Source organism: Talaromyces rugulosus, chromosome V, assembly GCF_013368755.1.
Source record: "Talaromyces rugulosus chromosome V, complete sequence".
NCBI lineage: Eukaryota > Fungi > Ascomycota > Eurotiomycetes > Eurotiales > Trichocomaceae > Talaromyces > Talaromyces rugulosus.
Genome location: NC_049565.1, coordinates 5,026,042 through 5,048,807, shown reverse-complemented (window position 1 = coordinate 5,048,807; position 22,766 = coordinate 5,026,042). Strand labels below are relative to the sequence as shown.

At 46.2% G+C, this 22,766-nt stretch overlaps 8 protein-coding genes across 8 annotated transcripts; 5 read left to right on the top strand and 3 right to left on the bottom strand.

Annotated features, from left to right (window-relative positions):
- Positions 1-2,399: 2,399 nt before the first annotated feature.
- TRUGW13939_10268 (uncharacterized protein) lies at positions 2,400-3,260 on the top strand (the record flags this gene model as incomplete). The annotated part of the gene is made up of 3 exons (XM_035493381.1): positions 2,400-2,441; positions 2,497-3,009; positions 3,186-3,260. 3 exons carry the CDS (start codon positions 2,400-2,402, stop codon positions 3,258-3,260), a joined length of 630 nt encoding a protein of 209 aa, XP_035349274.1.
- Positions 3,261-3,714: 454 nt separating this feature from the next.
- TRUGW13939_10267 (uncharacterized protein) lies at positions 3,715-5,503 on the bottom strand (the record flags this gene model as incomplete). The annotated part of the gene is made up of 3 exons (XM_035493380.1): positions 3,715-4,967; positions 5,029-5,300; positions 5,370-5,503. The coding sequence occupies 3 exons, from the start codon at positions 5,501-5,503 to the stop codon at positions 3,715-3,717; spliced, it is 1,659 nt and encodes a 552-aa protein (XP_035349273.1).
- A 1,242-nt stretch (positions 5,504-6,745) lies between these two features.
- Positions 6,746-8,810, top strand: TRUGW13939_10266 (uncharacterized protein; the record flags this gene model as incomplete). Its single annotated transcript, XM_035493379.1, has 8 exons — positions 6,746-6,812; positions 6,866-7,272; positions 7,329-7,383; positions 7,433-7,481; positions 7,538-7,869; positions 7,948-8,041; positions 8,113-8,290; positions 8,697-8,810. The coding sequence occupies 8 exons, from the start codon at positions 6,746-6,748 to the stop codon at positions 8,808-8,810; spliced, it is 1,296 nt and encodes a 431-aa protein (XP_035349272.1).
- Positions 8,811-10,012: 1,202 nt separating this feature from the next.
- Positions 10,013-11,795, top strand: TRUGW13939_10265 (uncharacterized protein; the record flags this gene model as incomplete). Its single annotated transcript, XM_035493378.1, has 4 exons — positions 10,013-10,258; positions 10,329-10,740; positions 10,801-11,344; positions 11,414-11,795. 4 exons carry the CDS (start codon positions 10,013-10,015, stop codon positions 11,793-11,795), a joined length of 1,584 nt encoding a protein of 527 aa, XP_035349271.1.
- A 203-nt stretch (positions 11,796-11,998) lies between these two features.
- On the bottom strand, positions 11,999-13,387 carry TRUGW13939_10264 (uncharacterized protein; the record flags this gene model as incomplete). Its single annotated transcript, XM_035493377.1, has 1 exon — positions 11,999-13,387. The coding sequence occupies one exon, from the start codon at positions 13,385-13,387 to the stop codon at positions 11,999-12,001; it is 1,389 nt and encodes a 462-aa protein (XP_035349270.1).
- A 1,729-nt stretch (positions 13,388-15,116) lies between these two features.
- On the bottom strand, positions 15,117-16,787 carry TRUGW13939_10263 (uncharacterized protein; the record flags this gene model as incomplete). Its single annotated transcript, XM_035493376.1, has 1 exon — positions 15,117-16,787. One exon carries the CDS (start codon positions 16,785-16,787, stop codon positions 15,117-15,119), a length of 1,671 nt encoding a protein of 556 aa, XP_035349269.1.
- A 1,158-nt stretch (positions 16,788-17,945) lies between these two features.
- Positions 17,946-20,249, top strand: TRUGW13939_10262 (uncharacterized protein; the record flags this gene model as incomplete). The annotated part of the gene is made up of 1 exon (XM_035493375.1): positions 17,946-20,249. The coding sequence occupies one exon, from the start codon at positions 17,946-17,948 to the stop codon at positions 20,247-20,249; it is 2,304 nt and encodes a 767-aa protein (XP_035349268.1).
- Positions 20,250-21,126: 877 nt separating this feature from the next.
- On the top strand, positions 21,127-22,638 carry TRUGW13939_10261 (uncharacterized protein; the record flags this gene model as incomplete). The annotated part of the gene is made up of 1 exon (XM_035493374.1): positions 21,127-22,638. The coding sequence occupies one exon, from the start codon at positions 21,127-21,129 to the stop codon at positions 22,636-22,638; it is 1,512 nt and encodes a 503-aa protein (XP_035349267.1).
- Between the last annotated feature and the right edge of the window lie 128 nt (positions 22,639-22,766).

The following is a 22,766-nucleotide window of genomic DNA, read 5'->3' as shown; positions in this document are numbered from 1 at the left end:
CCACTTTGCCCCTAATTTTGGGACCGCCCGACTTTTGAACCAATTGGCCACCTTGGCATATTTATTACTCTCGCTTATTACTATTGCTAATTGGGTTTCTACCAGATACAAGCATCTTGACTACAGAATAACGATATATCTCTCGCCGTAGGGTTGAACTTGGCACGCTGCGATCATATTGTACACTTGCGAGGGTTCACGGGCGCTACCAAAGGTGGTTTATAGAATTAAAAAGTGGGATTATACTTTTTATGGTCTACCCCGCTAAATAATAACATCTTAAGTTTTTTACTATATAACTTGTTAGTATTTGAGCCAACTTTTGTTTATACCTGCACTCTCTTGTCTATTGTACTCCGTATAGAGCCATGCGATCGTTAACGTGTTCCACCCCCCTGCGGGACACTAATTGTATTCAATTCAATCCTTAAAGCTACTAAGAGAGTAACTAACGAATAAATATTGCTTATATTTCTATGTAAAGTTTTTCGGACAGTGCGTCCGGACATGCCCGACCTGTTTAAAATTAAAACAGGTCCAGAGCGCGCGCCTATGTGCCCCCGGAACTACTTCCGGATTAGGAAGTTGTAGAGCGTCCTAGGCTATCAACTCTGATACAGCAATATTCCGACCCTCAGAAACCGTCAATATTCCAGATCTATCGGGAGGTCATCCACGGATGGCACGTTTTTGCCTCTGGTGATGGTTTGCTGCTCTTAATTGTCGACAGTGAGTCGGATAGAATCTAATCATGTGACCACAGTGCCACTACAGGCACCGTTCCCCCGTTTACACACATTTTTCTCTTTTTATATAGCTTTATCTCGAATTTCTGAATATATCGCAAGAAAATCATCTTTATCGATATAGTTAATGCCGCACCATATCCAGTTTTCAACCTCCCAACCATATAGAGATAACGAGTGCAGTAGCATGCATGCAGGAATAATATCCTTCTAAATACAGTATTGATTGAAGGAAGATGTGAGATGACTGCTATAGCTATCAAGAATCAATAGTTATCCAGTACCTTCCAGTTGTAAGCAGCCGCGTGAATGGGTCAAAGATTTTTAAAGCTACTAAGTCTGATATCATCAGACGTCCAACCGTTTAGTGACTTAGTAATCGACTAATCAGCATGTAACCCAGACACTTTATATCTGTCAAACAGCTTATTGTCTAACCTTGATATAATAATAAGCAAAGGTAATATAACTCCACAAGGATTCATACATTCCACAGCCGTGACCTATTCTCAATTACAAGGCTATATACAACTTTTACTGTATAAATAATCCCTGTGGCGAACCAAATTCCATCAAAATTACAAATATCATCCTTGATTGACCTATACTTCATAAATGGGCGCTCAATATTATCAAAGAATTCATTTATAAGCGTTGGATCCTTACATAAAGGGCGCTCATAATTACATTTTCGAATATAGCGAGCTGTAAGACCTTGTTCACGCTTCAAATGTTTCTACACCCAGTTTTATCTATGGTAGGTAGTGAGTCGATAGAATTACATTTTGCAAGCAAACAATTAGCCATAGCCTCGAATATTAAGGGCATAACTACGCAGTCTCGCTTATCCATAGAGAGAATCCACAAATGAAGCGTTATTTTTTCGGTCTCTGACAATTTATTGTTGTGTACGCACTTATATAAACGCTCAGAGCGACCAGTTGGCCACGATATCTGGAATAAAGCATCAATTTTAGAACGTCAAAGACACGTGCTGCTTCGCGCAAACTACAGATCTAGTTCTTTTTAACGCGTTTACGGCAAACTGAATTCTTCCATCATCGATTGAGAGGTTTTTGTAATGTTCTGAGGTATATTGGTGTGGTTATGCGATTTTCAATCTTGTGAGTGGTGGAAAGGGGGAGAGTGTCCCGACTGGCTGGGGTGAAATACCAGTTGACGTTAGTACTGACTACGAAGTCAGTTAATTAGTTAACGTAATAATGTAAGTGAGTGGCTTCCAATGCACATACAAAATGGCATATTTGAGACCCCAGTAAAACTATCCCCTCTCTACAAATCCTCTCCTTACAATTACCAAGGAAGGAGTGTTTTTTCCACCGTCTTTGGCAAATTCTCGTGCCAGATGCAGACGATCCACTGTGACCCTCCGATTTTTATAAATGAAACTTGCATATCACTTCGGCATCAAACCTTCTTCGCTCATAGTGGAACTACGGGTAGTTACCGGGTTGTGGTTGGGCTTTTGGATACTGTTGAAGGCTTTGATTTCCAATATTGCTTTTTTACTTCACAGAAATGTCTTTGTAAAGACTGAATTAGTAGTGTCATATATGGTATTTATTATATAAAGCGCTCCTCATTCTTTGTCATATATGTAATTAATTTGGTCGCTGAAAAAATCTTTATAACATGTTGGCTTCTAATGTTATCATCATCGGTGCTGGTCTGGCGGTGAGTTATCTCTTGTATGTATCAATATTTAGCATCTAATAACATATTTCTTAAGGGTGTAACCTTGGCTCTTTGTTTAAAAAAGCAGCATGGAATCTCCTACTCAATCTATAAGCTACGACCTAGTCCCGATGAGTGTAGAACGCATACTTCACCAAATGTATTGCGTGTGCTACAATATGTCAGCGTTTACGATAAAATCAGAACCCAGGTTTACAATTACGAGGAAGTTGGCATGAACAATGCCAGTGGCCAACAATTAGCAACGTTCCTGATTGGTAGTGAAAAACTCTATCATTTATATTCGATACGCGTTCATCGGAAAATAGTCCAGTTGAAATTGCCGGGGGAAGCTGAGGAACAGGGAATAGCGATCCACTACGGAATGAAACTGATAGATGTGAATGAAGACAATGTTTCAGGAGTAGAATTGATATTCGAGAATGGGATCACTGTAGCTGCTGACTTTGTCTTTGTGGTTGGCGCTGATGGGGTTCACTCGCGTACGCGCTCGGCAGTCAGCAACACAGCACATAAATATAGCGGACTCCTTGGTGTTACCAGCATGGTATGTTCTGATAAACTAGATAATTCTAAGGGCCATCTTCTTCCCTGTTTATTTTTTGGGAAATCGGGCTTTATAACCATGATGTCATGTAGCTATGATGGGAATGACTGCAATGTTTTCACTTCCTTGAATACAGCAGAGTGAAGCCGACTGGAATAGAAAGAGCTGTTTAATAGTCCCGACGACCTACATATACTAATGAAAGAAAGGGTCTCAGAGAACTGGCCAGCTCTGGTTTAGAATATCTGTGATAAGGTTGATCGGCAGATGCTTTTTTCGTGACCGTACGTCTTACTATTCCCAGCTGGAGTGTTGGTAGAGCGAGAGCGCTAATTCTATCGTTCTAGGTTTTACATTATTTCTCTAATGGATAGCTGGTCCAGTCAAAGTAAATACCTCGTATTGATTAGAGATGCCGCACATGCCATTATCCCCCTAAGGAGGTCAAGGGGCCGGCATGGGGCTTGAGGATGCTGAAAAACTTGCTTACACGATAACTCGTCTCGGCTTTATAGAAACTCGATGTAAACTACTGAAAGCCTGGGAAACCTATTACAAGGAATATTTCAAACGGGTCAAAGTATTTACCGACCAGAGGGCTGTTGCTATTGATAATCCTACAGCACTAGAGAAGTAATCTGTCATGGGTATCAAATTACGCTATTATTATTTAGAATAACACCTATATTATGTATATTTTGCGAATCAGGCCGGCATCTCAGCGACCTCGCTGCCCTGCATTTCATATAACTGGTGCCCATGCAGCTCGCCACCCGGTCGGTCACCAGAGTCCATCTCACTCGCAGCGTGGACATGGCCTTGACTCCCCTGTATCTCCTGCAGGACAGTCGAGTCTGCTTCGGTGAACTTCTTGGGGTTTGAGCCGGATTCCAGTTCAGTAACACGGTTGGCCGTCAGGCGGTCGTTTTGTTCCATTTGCGCCTTTCGTCGAGGAATGACGACGAAAAACCACCACAGCGCAACTCCTATTATTATAACTACTACGACGGCCCCGATGACGATTCCTGCAATTGCGCCACTGCTGAGACTGCTGCTTTTGTTGCCGCTGGTCTTTGGTCCGATGCTCGGTGTGGCCGTCGCTGTCGCTGTTGAAGTGGCCGATACGGGCTCGATAGCGACAATATTAGACACGGCGCTGGCATTCCATACACGGGGGTGGACAGAAAAATTGCTCCGCTCGTAATCGACGACAATAACAGCTTCCTGCAAGAACGTGCGTCCCAGGGTGTATTGCGTATCATTGGCAGCCTGTTTCAGAGGGAAATACGAGGAACTATTCGACACCAATGGGTACTCAGCCGTCAAGTCGAAAGCCGCGTACGGCAGCGTGACATTGAGCGACGAGCCGCCGGAGACTGCCGCTTCAATCGTGAATGTAACAAATGGGTTAGCAGAAAGAAGCTGCTCGTGTAAAGTATCGTTGACTAAATACAGCCCCGCCGTGCTGTTGTATGTCAGGTTAAAGGCCGACTCAAATGCCTGACAGGCCGTTGCAGGCAAATAAATACCGGCGATGGAGGAGTCGATAAAAATGCTGATCGGCCCCGAAGGTAACAGATCTGTATTTGTCTCCCCACTGATATTCGTTGTAATTGACGATAGACCCACGGTAAGCTCTCTGGTCTGGTCACTGAAAAAGTCATACGACAAGTCGGTGTTTTCGAATTTGGAACTGTCATATCCGCCTAGAGTAAGAGTACCGAGAGCCTTGTTGAGTCGGTAGGGTGCTCCAGCCGTGTAGCTGTAGGATAAACTAGGGATGTAGCTTTGGTTTTTTAGAAGAGACAAAAAGCTAGGTTGAGGGTCGTTCAAGGTCGTAAAGTTGGTTGGCCGTGGATTCAATGCAAATACACCAAGGTAGAACTCTGTTCCTGCCACTCCGGCGACAACCGAGTGGTTGATCGTAGGACCTCCGCTTCCTTGATATCCAAGACCGACTATAAAACGAGTCAATATTTGTATCCGAGGAAACCAGGAATTATTGCAACCAAACCACACCTGTATCGTAAGCAAACTCCCCAGCATCTTCATACCCTAGGCTTTGTTCAAATCCAAGGTTATAATCTCCAATCAAGTCCCATGTTGATGATGTACTTGAGTTGAAAAGTCCGCCGCGAAGATCGGCACAGTTGTATGGCGCGCTCGAGGAACAGCCTAGTGGCAGTACGACCAACGTCGACGTCGATGATGTGCCGGGGAGAACGCGAACATTCTGTGCTGGCGTGCCGACTCGGAGTTCGAATGAAGACCATGGGCCGTCATTTCCTTCACTGTCTCGCACAATACATATAAGTTCACTGCGACCTACTTCTCGGTCTGAAAGGGGGAGAGAAACTCACAAATACTGACTGGGAGATACTTCCAATGGAGCTGGTAATGCGCGAGGAGCTATTTCCTTTGCACAGCATGGATGTAGAAGTGCGAATAGGGCGGTGATACCTATCACTGCCACCATCCGCATCTGTCCTGACATGCCTCGTATTGTGTAAATCTACCGCTGTTCAGTAACCGGGCATGGCTACAGATTCCGACAGAACGTAGAAATCTCTCTCTCACTCTCTCTGGCTCACTAGAGGAATCTCTTCCGCAAGCCAGCCGAGCGGGAGCGTCCGGGTTTTCGGTCTGTATGCCTTCTCCTCCGAGCTGTTGGTAAGATAGGTGAGCCTTGTTTGTTGCGTTTCTTATTATTATTTCCCCTCTCACTTGGCACCTATCCCGTCTCCGTTCTAGGCTAGACTAGAAGTAGACTAGAATTTAATTTAATTTTTATTACCGTCATGTAACACGTGTAACGCGCAGTTAATTACGAGTCAGGGTCTCGTAAGTCGAACCAATCGTCTGTCTAGCTGACCACCCCAGCTTCTGTTTACTATTTAGTGCCTATTGAAGAAATATTAGCTGCGAACAACGACGGCCTGAGCTTGGAGTTCCACTTTCTCGAGTCTGCGGTTCGACTGTCAGACCCATTCCCCTGGGTCATCCTCCAATATTTTTCTTTCTTTTTCATGCAAGGGTCCCAAATAAGGTTAAGAACGCGGGCTCTGCAGACCTCCATGGCGGAGACGCCGGCAGGACTACAGAACCATAAACTTCGCAATTCGACAAACTCAGTTAGCCATCAGCCCAAGCCAGCCTTGAAAGCCTGAAGATCAAAAATTAACGTCTAGCGCCGGAGGGGATGCCACGATGAGAAGTCGATTCGTCCGAGGGCCGTCGAGCCATTGGATGACGTGGAACGATCAGCAGCGGTTGGACTACGCACTAAACAATACAGAAAGATTAGTTATTTAATACGTAGTAATAATATTATTGCCATTACTTAAGTTATCGTGCTCATCAATTCGTATCAGCCCTACTCTGTACAGGAAAGCAAGTCATTGGACAAATAAATATTTTTTAGTCGCTACGGAAATGTCATCCTTGTTCTAACCCAGAGAAGTACGTAACTGATAATTGTTGGGGCAATCTAATAGGCGCTTGGCTTGCATAGCTTGGACTTGATCAGTCTGTAATGTGCTCAGCCGCAGATAGTAACCGTATAAGTAATACCACTAGTAGCCCCAACTTTTATTATTATTAATTCTTTCTAATTTTTTCCCTACCAAATATCTGGCTCTGTGAGCACATAAGACGACGACGAGTGTGTAAGCTACGTACGCCTATCGCTACGTTTTCTTCGTTGACCATTCAACTTGACGATCAATAAGAGGAGGAAATGCAGCTTCGTCCGTATACAGCCCTAATCGGGTTGTACCTTCTGGGAAGCGCTCGAGGATCGCCCGGTTAGTTTAATTCCGCATCCTGCGTGGTACAGACATTAATTCAGCACATGTAGTGGCATATGGCAACGCTTCCACACCGGCTATCACACCGACTATCACACCGGCACCCACGACAAGTAGGAGCATACTCAGTGGTATCATCACCTCCGGCAGCCCTAGTGCCTGCTACAATACGGACTTTGTGGGTGTAATTCTAGGCGCATACTCTGATCTATCGACCGATCAAGCCTTGCTATGCCAATGTCTCACCCAACTATCCGACTGGCTTTCTACAACGGATCAAGGCACGCATACTCTGACCAGGAGTATCCCAGATGGGTTAGCGACAGTGACTGAGACGACAGGTGGAGTCACGACGACACTTACGACACAGATTGTCTATGTTGAGACAGTCACAGTAACTGAAAATAACGTTGGCGCCGACGGTAATTTCTGGTATGGCAGTGCGACGTCCCCATGCGTGAGTGCCCATATATATTCCAATATCCAAGGAAATTTAACGAACCTATTCTTCAGTGCTATTCATGCTCTATCGCAGCTGCCACGGTCGAAATCTTCTACTGGCAAACTCGTGGGTACCAAAAAAGTCCATTGTCAACATCGGAACTAACCATCGATAGCTGCTCCATCCAACGTCGTAACGTCTTTCGTGTCGAATGATATTACCTTGTATGTTAACAAACACCCTTTTTTACCCCCTCTCGGCAATTTCTAACATTTGTAAGTGTTTCACCGAGCGTCTACATCGGATTCTCCTCTCTTTATGCGTACGACTACTGTGGAACCGTAGGCCAGCCATTCACAAACACCACTATCGCCTTCGATCAAAATGAGCTTTCCACCGTTCAATACGTGTTGCAATCTTATACAACAAACGAAACGACCAATATTGGCTCCGGTACCACCACCATCTGGTCAACGTATTCTACCACGTCTACTTACTATTCGAGTACCACACCGGCACCGCTTGATTACGAGGTCCTGGGCCAGAACTGCTCAACCATATCGGGATATACTTACGTACCTGGAAATCCGTCCGCAGCGGCGGTTTATTCCTGTAATTTTTTTTTTCCATTCTTGCTACAACTATGCAGTTCGTATTAGTTCATGATGGTAACTAACAGATGTTATATAGCACTGGACCCTTGCCATCCGATTATCGTCGTTCCAGATCGGATCAAATCCTTGCAACCAGAATGGAATTCCTGTGGGAGTAATGCAGTAGGAGGGTATGTTTTTTTTTTTCCCGCACATCTAGCCTCTTATTACATCTACCCTTGTGCTGATGTTCATCGGACAGTTTCTACGATCCACCTTATCCTCTGACATCGGTGTCTGGATTGCTTCCAGTCACTACCACGTCGAAAACTGAGCCGATTTCGACCACTACTGCGGCACCAGGTTCGACTGTGACGAGTGTTCCTCAGCAAACCTCGATCACACCTTTCCCAGATCAAGAGCCGACATCAACGGCTCCTGTTGATCATCCGGGCACAGGAAGTGACCCTGCAACTGAAACTGCAGTTAGCACTACTGCTAGTTCGGGGTCCTCGGGTTCCAATTCAGGAGGGTCCGGTTCAAATTCAGGAGGGTCCGGTTCAGGCTCAGGCTCAGGCTCAGACTCTGGAGGGTCCGGGTCCGGGTCCGGGACAGGTACAGGCTCAGGCACCGGTTCAGGCACCGATTCAGGCTCAGGCTCAGGCTCAGACTCCGGGTCCGGGACAGGTACAGGCTCAGGTTCTGGTTCAGGATCTGGCTCAGATTCCGGTTCCGGTTCTGGAGACTCAGGGTCCGGCTCAGGCTCAGGCTCGGATTCCGGTTCCGGTTCTGGAGACTCGGGTTCAGGATCTGGCTCAGATTCCGGTTCCGGTTCCGGAGACTCAGGGTCAGGGTCAGGGTCAGGGTCAGGGTCAGGGTCAGGGTCAGGAGGATCTGGATCTGCCACAACTTCAGGTTCGGGTTCAGGCCCAGGAGGGTCCGGGTCAGGCTCAGGCCTAGTCTCTGGTACTGGATCTGCAACGGCTTCAGGTTCAGGCTCCGGTTCTGGAGATTCAACTGGAAGTGGCAGTACCACTTCTCTCCCAGGCTCCCCCATACAGACCGGTGCTGCGTCGCGCCTAAAGCCGGTGGTTCATACCGGGGGGTTAATCAGTCTCGCTTTGTTTGCCTTATACCTTTAATTTTATTACCCCTATGAGTTGTGATGTAGACAAACGAGGCCCATGCATGCTTAATTTATGATTGATGTAATTGTCAAATTTAATGGTCTCTAATTCTATACCTCATTTCAATCAGCAACATCGTTTTTCTTTTGGATACACAGTCGACAACATTTCAGTAGTGTATTCATCCTCTAGGAACACAACATAGTGAGTCAAAAGTTTCGAGATGTTACGACCCCAACGCACCATTCAGCGACGTTACTATAATATTATATAACATTGAATTTAGATTGTAGAACAAAATTTTGTAAAAAGACAATATTTACATTCAATGTTTACTCCGTACTTTGTACTGGTCAAATTAAAGTTAACCAATAATAATAATAATAATTTAGTTTATAGTTATAAATGGTACCTCAGAGTATCCCTCCTTCTAGTGAATAACTACCCAGTGCTCTCTATAAGTTCTTGGTCTCGATCCATCCCGCGCCACAACGAGGTTAAGCCGACCATGATGAATACTAGGGAAAAGGACTCAATGGATGTTAATCCCCGATACGAAGGGTCTAGGGCATTGGAATAAGGTATGTAACGTAAAAACCAGCCAAATATGGTTATTACAGAATCATGTACCGCTGAGGCGCGCAAAAAACCCCCGCACTAGTGTTTTTGAGTGGGGTAACACGAAGGTCCCTTCTCGACCATCAATAAGCCTATTCACTATTCACTATATATCAATTATCAGAGTATCGGTCATGAAGAAGTCGCGGGGAAAGTCCGGGGAAGCGGACATCTCGCCGGGGTTCTGGGGCCTGAGCAATGACCCCCACGCTGCAGAAAAGTTCCCCCAAGTTTTCCCTCCAATGAGCGCTGCACCCCACGCTGCTTCTCTCCACCACGACGAGTGCGGGGGACGGTCTCCTCTGTATTAAAAGAGGTCAGAGCTTTCGACCTCAGGTTTAAGGAGAGAGTTTCCTAAGATCGTTCTCGTGCTGCAGTCCTCGGTGGTGCAACCAACGAATCGAAGTCATTATCACCATGGACAACAAACAGGACGACTTGAGGGAAGTGGAGGGCATCGAAGATGTGCGAAACACAATTATACAGAATGACCTCAAAGCTTCCATGGCCCAAATGGTCAACCAGGAGCATGGGGAATTGTACTTGGAGGCCATTCAGAAGTATCCTGTGGACGAAGCGATCGACCGAGATGCCGAGAAGCGCTTGACACGAAAATTAGACATGCGGATTCTTCCCCTCCTAGGTATTTGCTACTTCTTCTATGTGAGTGGACCGTGCTATAATGTTACCCCAGATTCTCCAATCTTCTCCAATGAGCTGCTACTAACCAAAGAGTGTTGCTCAACAGTATGTCGACAAGACAACGCTTTCCTATGCCGCTATTTTCGGGATCAAAGATTCCCTGAATTTGAAAGGCACCGAGTACTCCTGGCTTTCGAGCATCTTTTACTTTGGATGGTTGGTCTGGGCAATTCCTTCAAATCTGATTATGCAGCGTCTCCCCCCGGCCTGGTATCTCTCCTTCAACATCTTCATGTGGGGGGTACTTTTAATGTGCGAGGCTGCATCAAAAAACTTTGCCACGCTCTCTGTCCTCCGCATTCTTTCAGGCGCATTTGAAGCAATTGCAGACCCAGCCTTTATGCTCATTGTATCGACTTACTATACCCGTGAAGAGCAGCCGTCACGAATTTCTGCATATTACCTCTGGAATGGCATTGGCGTTGCCGGTGGTGGTCTTATTGGTAAGACATGTCTCATGTTGAAGGCAAGTTAGGGAGTCAAAAGGCACTGATCTTCTATAGGCTACGGAATTGGCCAAATCAAAGGCGCTCTAGAGTCCTGGCGCTACGAATTTATTGTTGTCGGCGCTGTCTGCGCATTATGGGGCATTGTACTATGTCTTCTGCTGCCGAACTCGCCGGCCACTTTTTGGGGCTTTACACGTGACGAGAAACTGATGATTATTGCCCGCCTGCGACGTAATCAGACAGGTGTCGAGCAACGAAAAATCAAGTGGGACCAAATCAAGGAGGCTTACTTGGACTACAAGACATGGCTATTCACCTTGCTTGGATTTTTTGCCAATATCCCCAATGGCGGAATTTCCAACTTCTCCACCTTGGTAATTTCTGGTCTTGGGTTCGACGAACTTCATACAACGCTTCTTGGTATACCCCAAGGTGTTATCGTGGTTATTTGGATTGTGTTGGGAGCGGTGGCCAACCATTATTTACCGAATAATAGCCGCACATTGGTCTGCGCGCTGTTTATGTTGCCAACTATTGCTGGGGCACTCGGTTTCCTCCTTGCGCCAGTTGATGCCTACGTTGGGCGACTAATCTGTTTGTGAGTGATCCTTCTAGATGCCTGTTGTGCCTGTTTCTGCGGCTGACCGATTTTTCAACCTAACAATAGCTACCTTACCGGCTCATATCAAGCTTCCTTTGTGATATGCTTGTCAATTATTACCTCTAATACTGGCGGACAGTCCAAGAAGATGATAGTTTCCGGGATGATTTGGTTCGGCGTCTGCATCGGCAACATCGCCAGTCCATTTTTCTACAAGAATGAACAGGCACCTACCTACCGTTTAGGAATTGGCTCTATACTAGTCTCAAATTGTGTCGAGTTTTTACTCTTCTTCGTTTTCCGTTACGCATTCATTTGGGAGAATCGCCACAAGGAGAAGCAAAGAGAAGCCCTGAGAGCAAACGGCGAAGATGAAGCCACGCTCAACTCAACAGCGTTCAATGACTTGACTGATAAACAAAACCCCAATTTTGTGTATGTGTATTAAACTAATGAAAAGAATATTCTGACAGTTGATATATTGAAAAAGAAGCATTCTTTCTCATTAGCTATGTGAATCTAATCTAAATTGAAAACCAATGATGAGAAATTCAAATCAATAGATATTATCAACATGAAACTATTTTAGTATTGAGCGTCGTATACGGTTCTCGAATGATTACAATCCCTAGTAACCAACATATACTAGATTTAATCACTAGGGTCTCGCGGTTCATGTTCCCTCCAATATTGATCATATTCCGATTCAGTCTGGGTCTGCACAATCTCATAGCGCGTTATGGGGGCCAGGGGGATTCCACGTTCCTCTAAAAAGTTGAGACGTCTCTGTGTCTCTGCTCTGCTCTTGTTGATACTGTAAACACTAATTCTATGTGCAGAGTGTGTGACATGCAGACCCCAGTTCCAAGCAGAGCGTACTGTAAGTGGCTGTGTATTTAGAGCATTGTCCCAGCACCGACAGACAATTTCGACCCAGCCCTCAACATCACAAGGATGGTCCATCTCCCAGGTACGCCAGGTCCACCTACCCTTCTTAGACAAGTTTTCAGGCGGCACCTCGTACCAAGAAAACCCGCTATCAGACGATAATTCAACCCTTTCCGGCCATCTACCTCCACCAGAGTATGCCCAGCCTTTACAATGGATTCTCCCGTTGTGGATAATAACGTGTTTGGACCACGGCGACATTATCGCTGAGCTAACTGGCATTTCTTGGATCTGGAGTCCGTACGTAGGCTTCAGATTGTGTTTTCCAACCTGCTGGCTGAAATGGAGATATTCCTTCTTTTGTATAGGGCCATGGGAAGGTTGTTCGATTGCTTTAATGCGATATACCCATTTCACGCTTCGTGCTCCGATATACCCAAGAACAATAACCCTCAAAGGAAAGCCGTGGATCTTAGGAAGCGGTTGACCATTCATTTCCCAGACAAGCATAACTTCATTAGCTTTTACTTTTGTCCAGGGTATGCTGACGACGTAATTCATGGCCTCCAGATCCTTGATGTAAGTCTCCGCACCGTATAGCTCAAGGTGCTTAGCCCCATTTACAAGGCCTCCGCAGTCTTTAATGATCTTTTTCAGGCTGACTCCTCGATACCTAGCTGTGCTGATAGCACCCTCGGCCCACGGAGCTTGAGGGATTTCGTCTTGCTGGCCTCCGTATAAGCTGATCTGTTCAATGCGGCGTGTACCAGAACACTGTATGGTAACGGACTTTTCCATCTGTGGAAACTTTGACCTATCTTTAATATCCCGACTCGTGTATTTCCTTGGGTTAGCAACAAGCCCATCTAAGCTGAGAAACCATTTATCTTCCTCGATGATCGGAATACCCCCGTGGTTTCTTACAAAATGTAGTGGGTTTGAAGTTACTGCTTTTGCTGTAACGAGTCGTTTAGGTGGCTCTCCATTATATGGGAACTGCAATAGATGTAGCATGTCGGGGTGCTTTTCTTCGAGAACAGTCTTCCAAGAGTCATCCGGTACACTTGTGAGTTCTCCACCAAGAGCGTGATGCCATTCCTTGAAGTCTTCGCCTGGAAGCACGGGGTTTGTGCTTGGGATGGGACCTGTCATGTAATCGGGTGTTGGAGTAAAGCTTTGAGAAGCAAGGATGATGTGAGCCTTCTTCTTTTTTTCAGGGTTCTTCTCCCATTCCACATATCTGCATAAGAAAATTTAAATAAGTCCATCAATTAATGACTAAACCCCAGTGATCTGAGAATATCCGTACCCTTTCCAGCCCGCTATTTCCCGACTAAATGCCGGTCTCCAACTGATTCAATAGCTTCGGTATTTTTGGGTATTGAACGTGGCTCACTAGGATGAATAAAGATCGCCTCTTTTCCAGTTTGGTCAATAATAGGTAGCTTAGAAGCCGCCATACCTTGCTCAATCTTCCATTCATCTGGTCTATTGTTGGTTTCTTTAATTATTCGATTGGCATCTCTTTCTTTTATTGGAGTCATGCTGAAAAATTGAGATTCAGAAAGGCTAAACCCCAGACGAAACTTCCCATTCGAGGGAAGAAAAAAAGGCAAGATGTGCCAAATTGATAAAAAGTGATGAAAAATGGTATATCGCTGGTCTAGTCTATGTGTTCATGAACTCATAGTTACGTTAGCGCGAAACTCACTTCCGATAAACTTTAACTACTGTGGTCAAACTAAAGACTAAGGTTTCAATGTCGTCAAATTGACAAAATTTAGGGCTCTAGCATGTCCTTTTCGCGATTGTACTACTGCATTTTTAATTCCAAAGCTAGTTCCGACAGTATGGTATACATGAATATAAAGGCCATTGGGTAAATATATAGAGATTATGGAAGTATCAATCACATACGACCATAGGGTGTGGAAAACAGGGCTTCCCGTCCGCTCAGCCGTACTTAAGCCACACGCCGGCTGGTTAGTAGTTGGGTGGGTGACCACCAGCGAATCCCAGCTGTTGTATGTTTTTGTTTTTTTTAATTATTTTTCATCTTTCTGCTCCAATCTACCTACTATGAAGTTTGAACCGTTTGCCACTTTAGGTCTGAATATTCCGGGGATGCCCGCGAATTCAACATGTCGGGTTGACGTGGCCTTTTTTTGTTCGGTTATACTTGCCATTTCCCCCAACGGAGTCGACTCTAGTGGTTCAGTCAATCTTAGGACATTTGGTGGCTTACTTGGGTTCAAAATAGTCACCGAGCCACCACGAAACTCCGCGAAATGTATTGTACGTAACCAAATAACTCGCCAGGTAGCATACCACGCTTGGCGGGGGATCCTCAGTAGCCTTGTCAATTGACTCTTTTAACCGCAGAAGTCTTTCCAGTGCTAAAATATTACTAAACATATGCAGCCTTGTAGCTAAAGAATATTGAGTCGACCCGGACTAGGAGACATCCTGGCCAATTAGACGAAAACACTTGTAATAATGAGGGTTGAAATCTTCAAACCTGAGGACACCCTCCTAGTAAACTGGGAGCAAGTTTGTCAATTACACAGAACCACTCTAATGATCAAGAATTCTCAACTGAGTAACACTAAAACTACCTCGCTAAATCCAACTATATTTAGGGCGGACAAAACGTATTTTCACTACTGCTCATGATCCTCAACCCATAGCTCTTCCTCCCTATGTTTTAACAAATCATTGAGTCGTCGATAATTTGACTAAATCAAGCATGGAGCTTAGGTTTTCTCCACACCACCGTGGAGCGAAGCTTCAAATGCCTAGGAACAGCCGAGATTGACCTTGATCACGTTCAATGGTAATGATGAATGTGATTTGCAATATTCCGGTAATCTTTTGCGTCGTCTTAAGTAACATTTGGAATGACATTGGTCCAAGTTGCGGTGTAGGTCGAGTCAGGCATGGCTCGGAGGGTACCGAGAGCCACCGCTATCGTGATCAATCGCGCAATGCAATAAAGAGTGCCTGTCACAACTAGAGTGATTTCTGATACCGAGTGAAAGTCCTCTGGTGTCCAGAAGTCTATACGATCAGCTACCTCGACATACTCGAGAGGTATTCCCTTCATGACCACCTTCAGTTGAGGAAACGCCTTGAGCATTGATCTTTGCTCCGCTTCAAACTCATCCACGGTGTGAGGTGGCTTCCAGGTAAAGATTGCTCGCCAGGTTGTCGATTCTTCAGCCTGAATTAACTTCTTGAGAGCCTCTTGGACCTGCCCACTATCGCTAGCTTGGGTTTGATGCTTTTGAAGAGCTCGGATAGCGCTAGCCCTAAATTGATCCCTCGTTTTCTTCCACGCAAATGCTCTCCATATCGGTACCCCAATAAGCGGCACAAGTGGCACGCCAATCAGCACGAAGCATGATGCTCGCCATAGATATATTTCGACGACAGTGGGAAAAGTAAAATCCCACGCAATCAGATGAAACCCCCCCATCAACATGGTGCAAATGCACAGTATGTAGAGCACATTAGGCACCTTCCGCTGTACTCCTGTTATTGAGTCGTTTGGTATCCGCAACCTCTTTTCGATCTTGCCGTTTTCTAGACGCCTAAGAGTTTTTATGATTGAAGTTAATGTAGCGGTTGAGAGATCGAATGCTGCTTCATGCAGTTGCTTCATACGCTTCTCATCGTCCATATCAATGCCTTGTAACCATAGCCTTGTGTGAGCCTCAACATCCTTCGGTTTGAACCAGCGAGCCAGATAGTTGAACACGCCACATATACCAAAGGCCAGAGTGAGTAATTCCAGCTGTGAAACAGCTAGGTGCCGAGACCACCGCACAAGGACTGAGAACAGTATATATAACAGCTGCGTAACAGCAAATGTCTTGGTGAAAAGGCTTGATTTCCCCTTATCTTCAATTTCTTCCCTGGACAGCCAATCCCCAGGACGAGGGGATGGATCGTGGCTTCTAAAATACTGTGTAAGTTGATCCGGGGTTAACACACATAACTCAAAATAGCGCTGACTGATGTCTATGTCCTCGTCTGAAAGCCCGAACATGCCAATGACTTGACGGGTTGGACCAGCGTATTGAGCTTTCTCCATGCAGAGAAGATAGCCACCCATATTTGCGTAGTAAGAATGTGCCAGAGTCCATTCCGGTTTCTTGGCCTCATGGTTGTTTTCCTCATCTTTGTCACGCCTTTTGGGAAATATCCATCTCAGATAGTACAGCCAGTCCGGTCTTACGATTCTGAATTTCGTGCACTCGTACATTGTATCCATGGATCGCAGAGCAGCACGGAACTCGGCCCAGCCAAGCGCCAGGAGGAGCTCGGGGAACAAGATGGTTATCAAAGTCCACCAAATCTTGCGCAGTCCTCGTTGTAACCAAGTGTCCTTACGTGCTGGAAGATTGAGGTGCTGAACGCTCCACGTACAGGCTAAGATGGTGACAAGGCAACTAAACAATATTTCTAGCGTACCCCGCCGGTCTGAATTTCCTTGCCAGCCGACCAAGTCGTTTGGAAGAGTCTCACTGCCATTTACCGCTCCGGAGGCCATGGTAGAGGAAGCAAATACGGCTAGCTGAGATGGAGAAGATAGAGTTGCAGCGAATCAAAATCCTTCAGCGTAGCTGGTTCAAAACAACAAAATAGTGAGCATTTGACAGAAAAGAAAGCCGTCGCTTTGAATATGAGGTAATTTGGAAGCGATGTGGGAGCTGCTCTGGACCGAACAGAGATAAACAGCCACAGAAATGAATATATCCTAGCCCGGACTGTTGTAGGGGCCGTTTGGCTGTTCTAATGTATTCTTCAGAAGGCTCTACAAAAGTCGGCAAGCCCGCTATGGAGTCCAAGCGACATGGGGTGACACACAAGTCGTATTGGGAGACACCCCTGGTTGATAGCCAACTGTACGTATAGTTGGTGCATGGGGATGCAAGAGGAAACACGCCATAAGTCACCGGTCATCGCCTGCCTATGAGCTCGCACAGGAAAAAAACGAGGCATTGCTACTACATGATTCGAGGCACGGCAAAACGCGACCCAGTCGATAGTGGCAGCGAACAGGGGGTAACGATCCATATATTCGTAGGGTTGAGCGACATTAATTGATCAGCCTTGCCGAATATTTCACAGTTCCCGGTCGTCTTCATTATCATCACGATCTAGATGGCCCCAGCCATCACCCAGGGAAAGTGGAAGCGATGTGCGAAGTAGGTTCCCCGCTTGTGTTGCTTGTACTATAGAGGTTTAGACCAGCCTTGCAGCTATACACTTTCGATACGTGACAGTAAATCCTGTAGCCTATGAATGGACATGGACTAAAGCGTTCGCATACGCTTTAACTTGCTCCACTGTGATCAAATTATGGATTTAATAGGCCAGATCTAGCGTCTTTATGCATGTGTCGCACCAACTGCCACGTCATGCTACAGCTCCGGGCATCTCGCAGCCGTCTTTTTTCAGAGGCACAAGCCGTGTCTCGCAACCCATGTCCCTACGTATTGGCTTGCTGGGCAGTAATTGGCGCATCGAATATCGGGAGGCCGCACGAGCAGTTTTTGTGACATGGCATTTCTTACAGAGTGATGACTCATTCATATCTGCATAAGGATCTCCAGTTCCCGGCATCTTCCTCCACGACCTAGAAGCCTCGAGCAAATCTTATGAACCAAATACCCATCTCTCTATGGGTATTTGCTAATCTACATCTATGGAGAATTCACGAGATTCTGCACACGCCCGGTCCTCGAGCACTGATGCGGGGAATGGTAGAGGTCGGGATGAACAAAGCACGACACTGGAACCAGGACACTACGCTCCATCGAGAGGCCTAGATTTCAGCCCGGACGAGGAAAATGTGCCTGCTAAGAAGGACCGTCGTCTCTCGCGACTACTATCGCTATCTAGAGCTAGCTCTATATCAAGCAACGCATCGAACCCAGCGGGCCTAGATCGCTCGAGGGACCGCGATAGAAGCCCACGAGAAATTCCAAGCTCTCCTGGTCCATTTGTTAGATTATCCAACATGTTTTCTAGAAATGGTTCTAAGAAGAATGAGAGAAATCTCGAGGAGTTGCGGAAAACGTTGCAAGATGGGGACGATTTATCGGAAGAGCAACTCGATCAATTTTCGACAGCTGATTTAAGAGGAACGGATAGCGATGGAAAGACCCTTCTCTATTTTGCTGCAGAGAACAACTGCATAGACACTGTGCGAGTCCTTCTTTCAAAAGAAGTCGACGCTGCTAAGAAAGAACGCCGACTTGGATGGGCAGCTCTGCACGTAGCGGCCCACAATGGTCACGAGGAAGTGGTGGAACTCCTGAAGGACTCTCCCTCGAAGCTGGAGATTGACGCAAAAGATTTAGATAGGCGCACCCCATTGCTCCTGGCGGCAGCGAGTGGCCATACAGTTGTGGTACGGGCTTTGATAGCAGCTGGCGCGGATTTCAACGCCAAAGACGACTTCGATCGGACGCCCCTTCAGTGGGCGGTCGAGGGGGATCACCGAAAAGTCGTCGAAGAACTGCTTAAGCAAGGAAAAAGGTTAGACATTGAGGCTATGGATATATTCGGCCGGTCCGCCTTTTGGAGAGCAGCTTGGAGAGGCTATGAGGACATTGTCGAGTTGCTCCGTGACGTTCAATCACCTGAAACGCTCACCAGAACGGATAAAAATCATCGCACTGCTCTACACGCGGCGGCCGAAAATGGACACACGCGAGTTGTCAGGACACTTCTCGATAACTCCGATTTCAAATATCGGGTAGGATACAAGGACCTCGAGGATCAGACGGCATTGCACTTGGCAGCCAAAGAGGGACGAATCTCCGTGGTTCGCCTGCTTCTGGCCGTGGACACAAACATGGACTCTAGTCTTATAGATGCAAGAACAACAGCTGGCAAAACTGCAGAGGAACTTGCCATCGATAACGATCATGAGAGGATCGCACAATTGCTTTTCGATAAGCGAAGGGAACTTAAGCGAAATGAAAAAAATGACGAAAAGTCGGGGCGAATTTCCATGATGGAAGAGCTCGCAGCCTACAGTACTAGTCAGGCCGAAGCCCCGGCCAAAAAACTGGCTCTTCGAGTGGCAGTTGAGGAAGGGAAAACGGAGGTGGTGTGGCAATTGCTTAAGGAGAAAGTTGGCGTCGATACTGGAACATCCAACCAAAAGTCTCTACTCCATCTGGCGGCCGAGCGGGGCCACGAAGAGATCTTGACTTTGCTTCTTAAGGAGACCAAGAAAGTCAATGTACAAGATCGGAATGGCTTGACACCGTTACATCTTGCCGCACAGAGAGGTTACGATAAGGTGGTGAAGCAGTTGGTGGATCAAGGTAAAGCCGATGTGGACATTCGGGACAGAATTGGGCAGACATCCCTACATCTCGCGGCTGCAAAGGGGTTAACACCAGTGGTAAAATTCCTATTAAGTAAAGACGAAGTCGATGCGGATGCAGAGGACCGAGATGGGCAGACACCGTTACACTTAGCGGCAGCAAATGGAGAGTTGGAAGCAGTGAAAGCACTTCTGGGAGAAAACGAAGGCAATTCCTCTAGTGGTACAGAAAAGACCGGGCAGACCGCCTTTACCGACGCAGAGGATCTGCACGGGCAGACTGCATTGCATCTAGCAGCTAAATATGGACACACCGATGTAGTCAGGGCACTCCTTGATGGATTCAAACCGAATAAGGCAGATATCAACTATCGAGACCATGATGGAGCTACACCGTTACATTTGGCAGCTGCAAACGACAAGAAAGAAGTAATTCGATTGCTTCTCGAGAGAAAAGCGAAAAGCGATATCAAAGACGATTTCGGAAACCCGGCTCTAAGTACTCACCAGGATGCCGAGGACACTCAAGGCTCTCCTGAACAGGGTCAAACGGAAAAGGAAGGGGAAGAGGAAGTTCCCACTAACGATATTGCTGGTACGCTGGATCAAAATGGTCAAACTGAAGCTGCTACGGCCGTGGATACTCATGCTGTTTCTCACGATGCCTGAGATAGTGTATGTCGACCTTGAAATTACCGCCTGCCAAAAAGGGTCACCTTAGTGGAGAAGTCAGGATTTTTTCTCATATTAGTCAGATTTTCTGGCGACAGTGTATTAATCGTAACCATCGTCACTACGAAGTAGGTTTAGCTACGGAGGCTTATACATACATCAACTAGTAGAATCTTGTTCTAATTGTAAAATATCAATCATTTCCAAGATAGTTATAAAAAGATAGAAAGGAGTGTCTGTGTCAAAGCGGCAGTGGGTCAATCAATTCTCTTATTACATAGGTAGCTAACTACTTTGTAATGTCATTACATTGCTGATATGTCGTAAAAAGTCACTACGTTTAGAAAATCGGATATGTAGTGATATTTACAACAGTCATGCTTGTGTAGTCTTCTTGATATGTTGCAAACCCACACAACGTCGCTGTAACGTTGCTGAACGGTATCCGCGTTCCTGCATTTTCCGGTATTGTAATATTATGACTGCCCCGAATGGACCAGTGTAAGCAGCAGCAGGGTGTATATCGAACCGTCGTTTCTTCGCAAGCAGGCAGGGTGCACGTAATAAAAGATCTTTTAAATAATCTCAATTCCAAATCAATTCACTAATAATCAACTGTCGCTGTAAAATCGCTCCGCTGCGCATTGCTTGAAGGGCTGTTGTTTGCTGGGGGTTCATCTTCGCGTGGTTTCGGCAACCCGGATATTATTTCGGCCCACGGGCTTATCACCGACTAGGAACGGACTTTATACAACACAAATCCAGATGACCCGATATGGTATCAAGCAAACTCAAGTATAAGAAGAATCCCGTGCTGATCCAAAGGTATTTTGATTCTTGAGGTGTCTTCACAAACATATTGGAACAGATTAAAATGGCACCCTCATATGATTCTAAATTAGCGCTTCCCTTGTCGGACATATCATCTGGCACGCCATTTACAATTGAAAACCCAGCAACTGGGAAGACTATCACCGCAGTGGTTCCGGGAAGCGTGGAAACGGTTGATCAAGCCGTTCGGTATGCAGAGACAGTGTTTCAGAATGACTGGCGTTGGCGTTCGCCAACACAACGAAGTCAACTTCTGTTCAGATGTGCGGATGCATTGGAGGAGCACAAGGAGGAAATCGCCGAGATACTAACTCTGGAAAACGGAAAACCCTATCTCGACGCCCTAAATGGAGACGTGCTGTTCCTGTTTTCCATATTTCGCTACTTTGCAAGCATCGTGGATAAATTGCCTGGTGAGGTGCACGACCAAGGTTCTCTGTATACAACCGTGTTGTATGAACCTAAAGGAGTTACTGCGGCTATAATTCCTTTCAACTGGCCTCCTATCCACACTGGCGGTAAACTGGCACCTGCGCTGGCTGCCGGCAACGTGATGATTCTCAAGCCGTCGGAGCAAGCCCCTCTAACAGTCATAAAAATTGTGGATATTGTGAATCAAGTGCTACCCAAGGGTGTTGTACAGATTGTACCTGGGCTGGGGCCTGAAGTTCCACAGGCTCTCGTCAGTCATCCACTAGTCAAAATGGTCTCTTTCACGGGAAGCACTGCAGCCGGCCGTAAAGTTGCCGAGACTGCGGCCAAGAAACCCATTCCAGTTGTTCTTGAACTTGGTGGGAAAAATGCTCTCGTTGTCTTCGACGATGCCGATTTTGACCGAGCCGTTGGAACCGCTTTAGAGGGGGCTTTTTTCAATAAAGGCGAAGCGTGTACGGCAACATCTAGAATATTAGTTCAACGAGGCACGGTCGACCAATTTTGTCAGAAACTGGCAGATGGTGTACGGAGGCTCAAAGTCGGTGATGGCATGGACGCATCCATTCATGTTGGCCCCCAGGTAACAAGGGTCCAGCAGGAAAACAGCCTTAGGTACATAGAGCTTGCTAAAAAGACGGCTAATATTGCGGCACAGGCGAGTCTTCCATCTGGAACAGAATACGCAGGCGGATTTTTTGTCCCGCCGACCTTGATAACTGGGGTCACACGGGATATGGCCCTCGCGCAAGAGGAAATGTTTGGACCGCTAGTGACTGTAACAGTGTTTGATACGGAGGAAGAAGCAGTCTCCATCGTAAACGAATCACGATACGGGCTGACATGCAGTGTTTTTAGTCGTGATAATGAGCGTTGTCTTCGAGTTGGCAGGAAAATAGATGTTGGTATGGTGTTTATCAACAATTATGCCCGCGGCGTACTCGGCACACCTTTTGGAGGAAACAAAGAATCGGGGTATGGAAGAGAACACTGCGTAGAAACGCTGCGCTCATGGCAAAACACGAAATTTATTAAGCAGCCATCAGGACTGGGGCATTTACCACAATGGCGAGGCACTGCCGATATTTTTGGTGGAACTGGTTCTCGTGGAATGTTTGATTAGCTTGAGACTTTATTTCTTTGAATATCGAGAGGGATATGATGCCATCTTGGCGCCTCTGATGAACCATAGATTGGCTGCCCAAAATACCAAGGTCTTTTGGTGCAGCTGTGAACCAAAAGAGAATAATA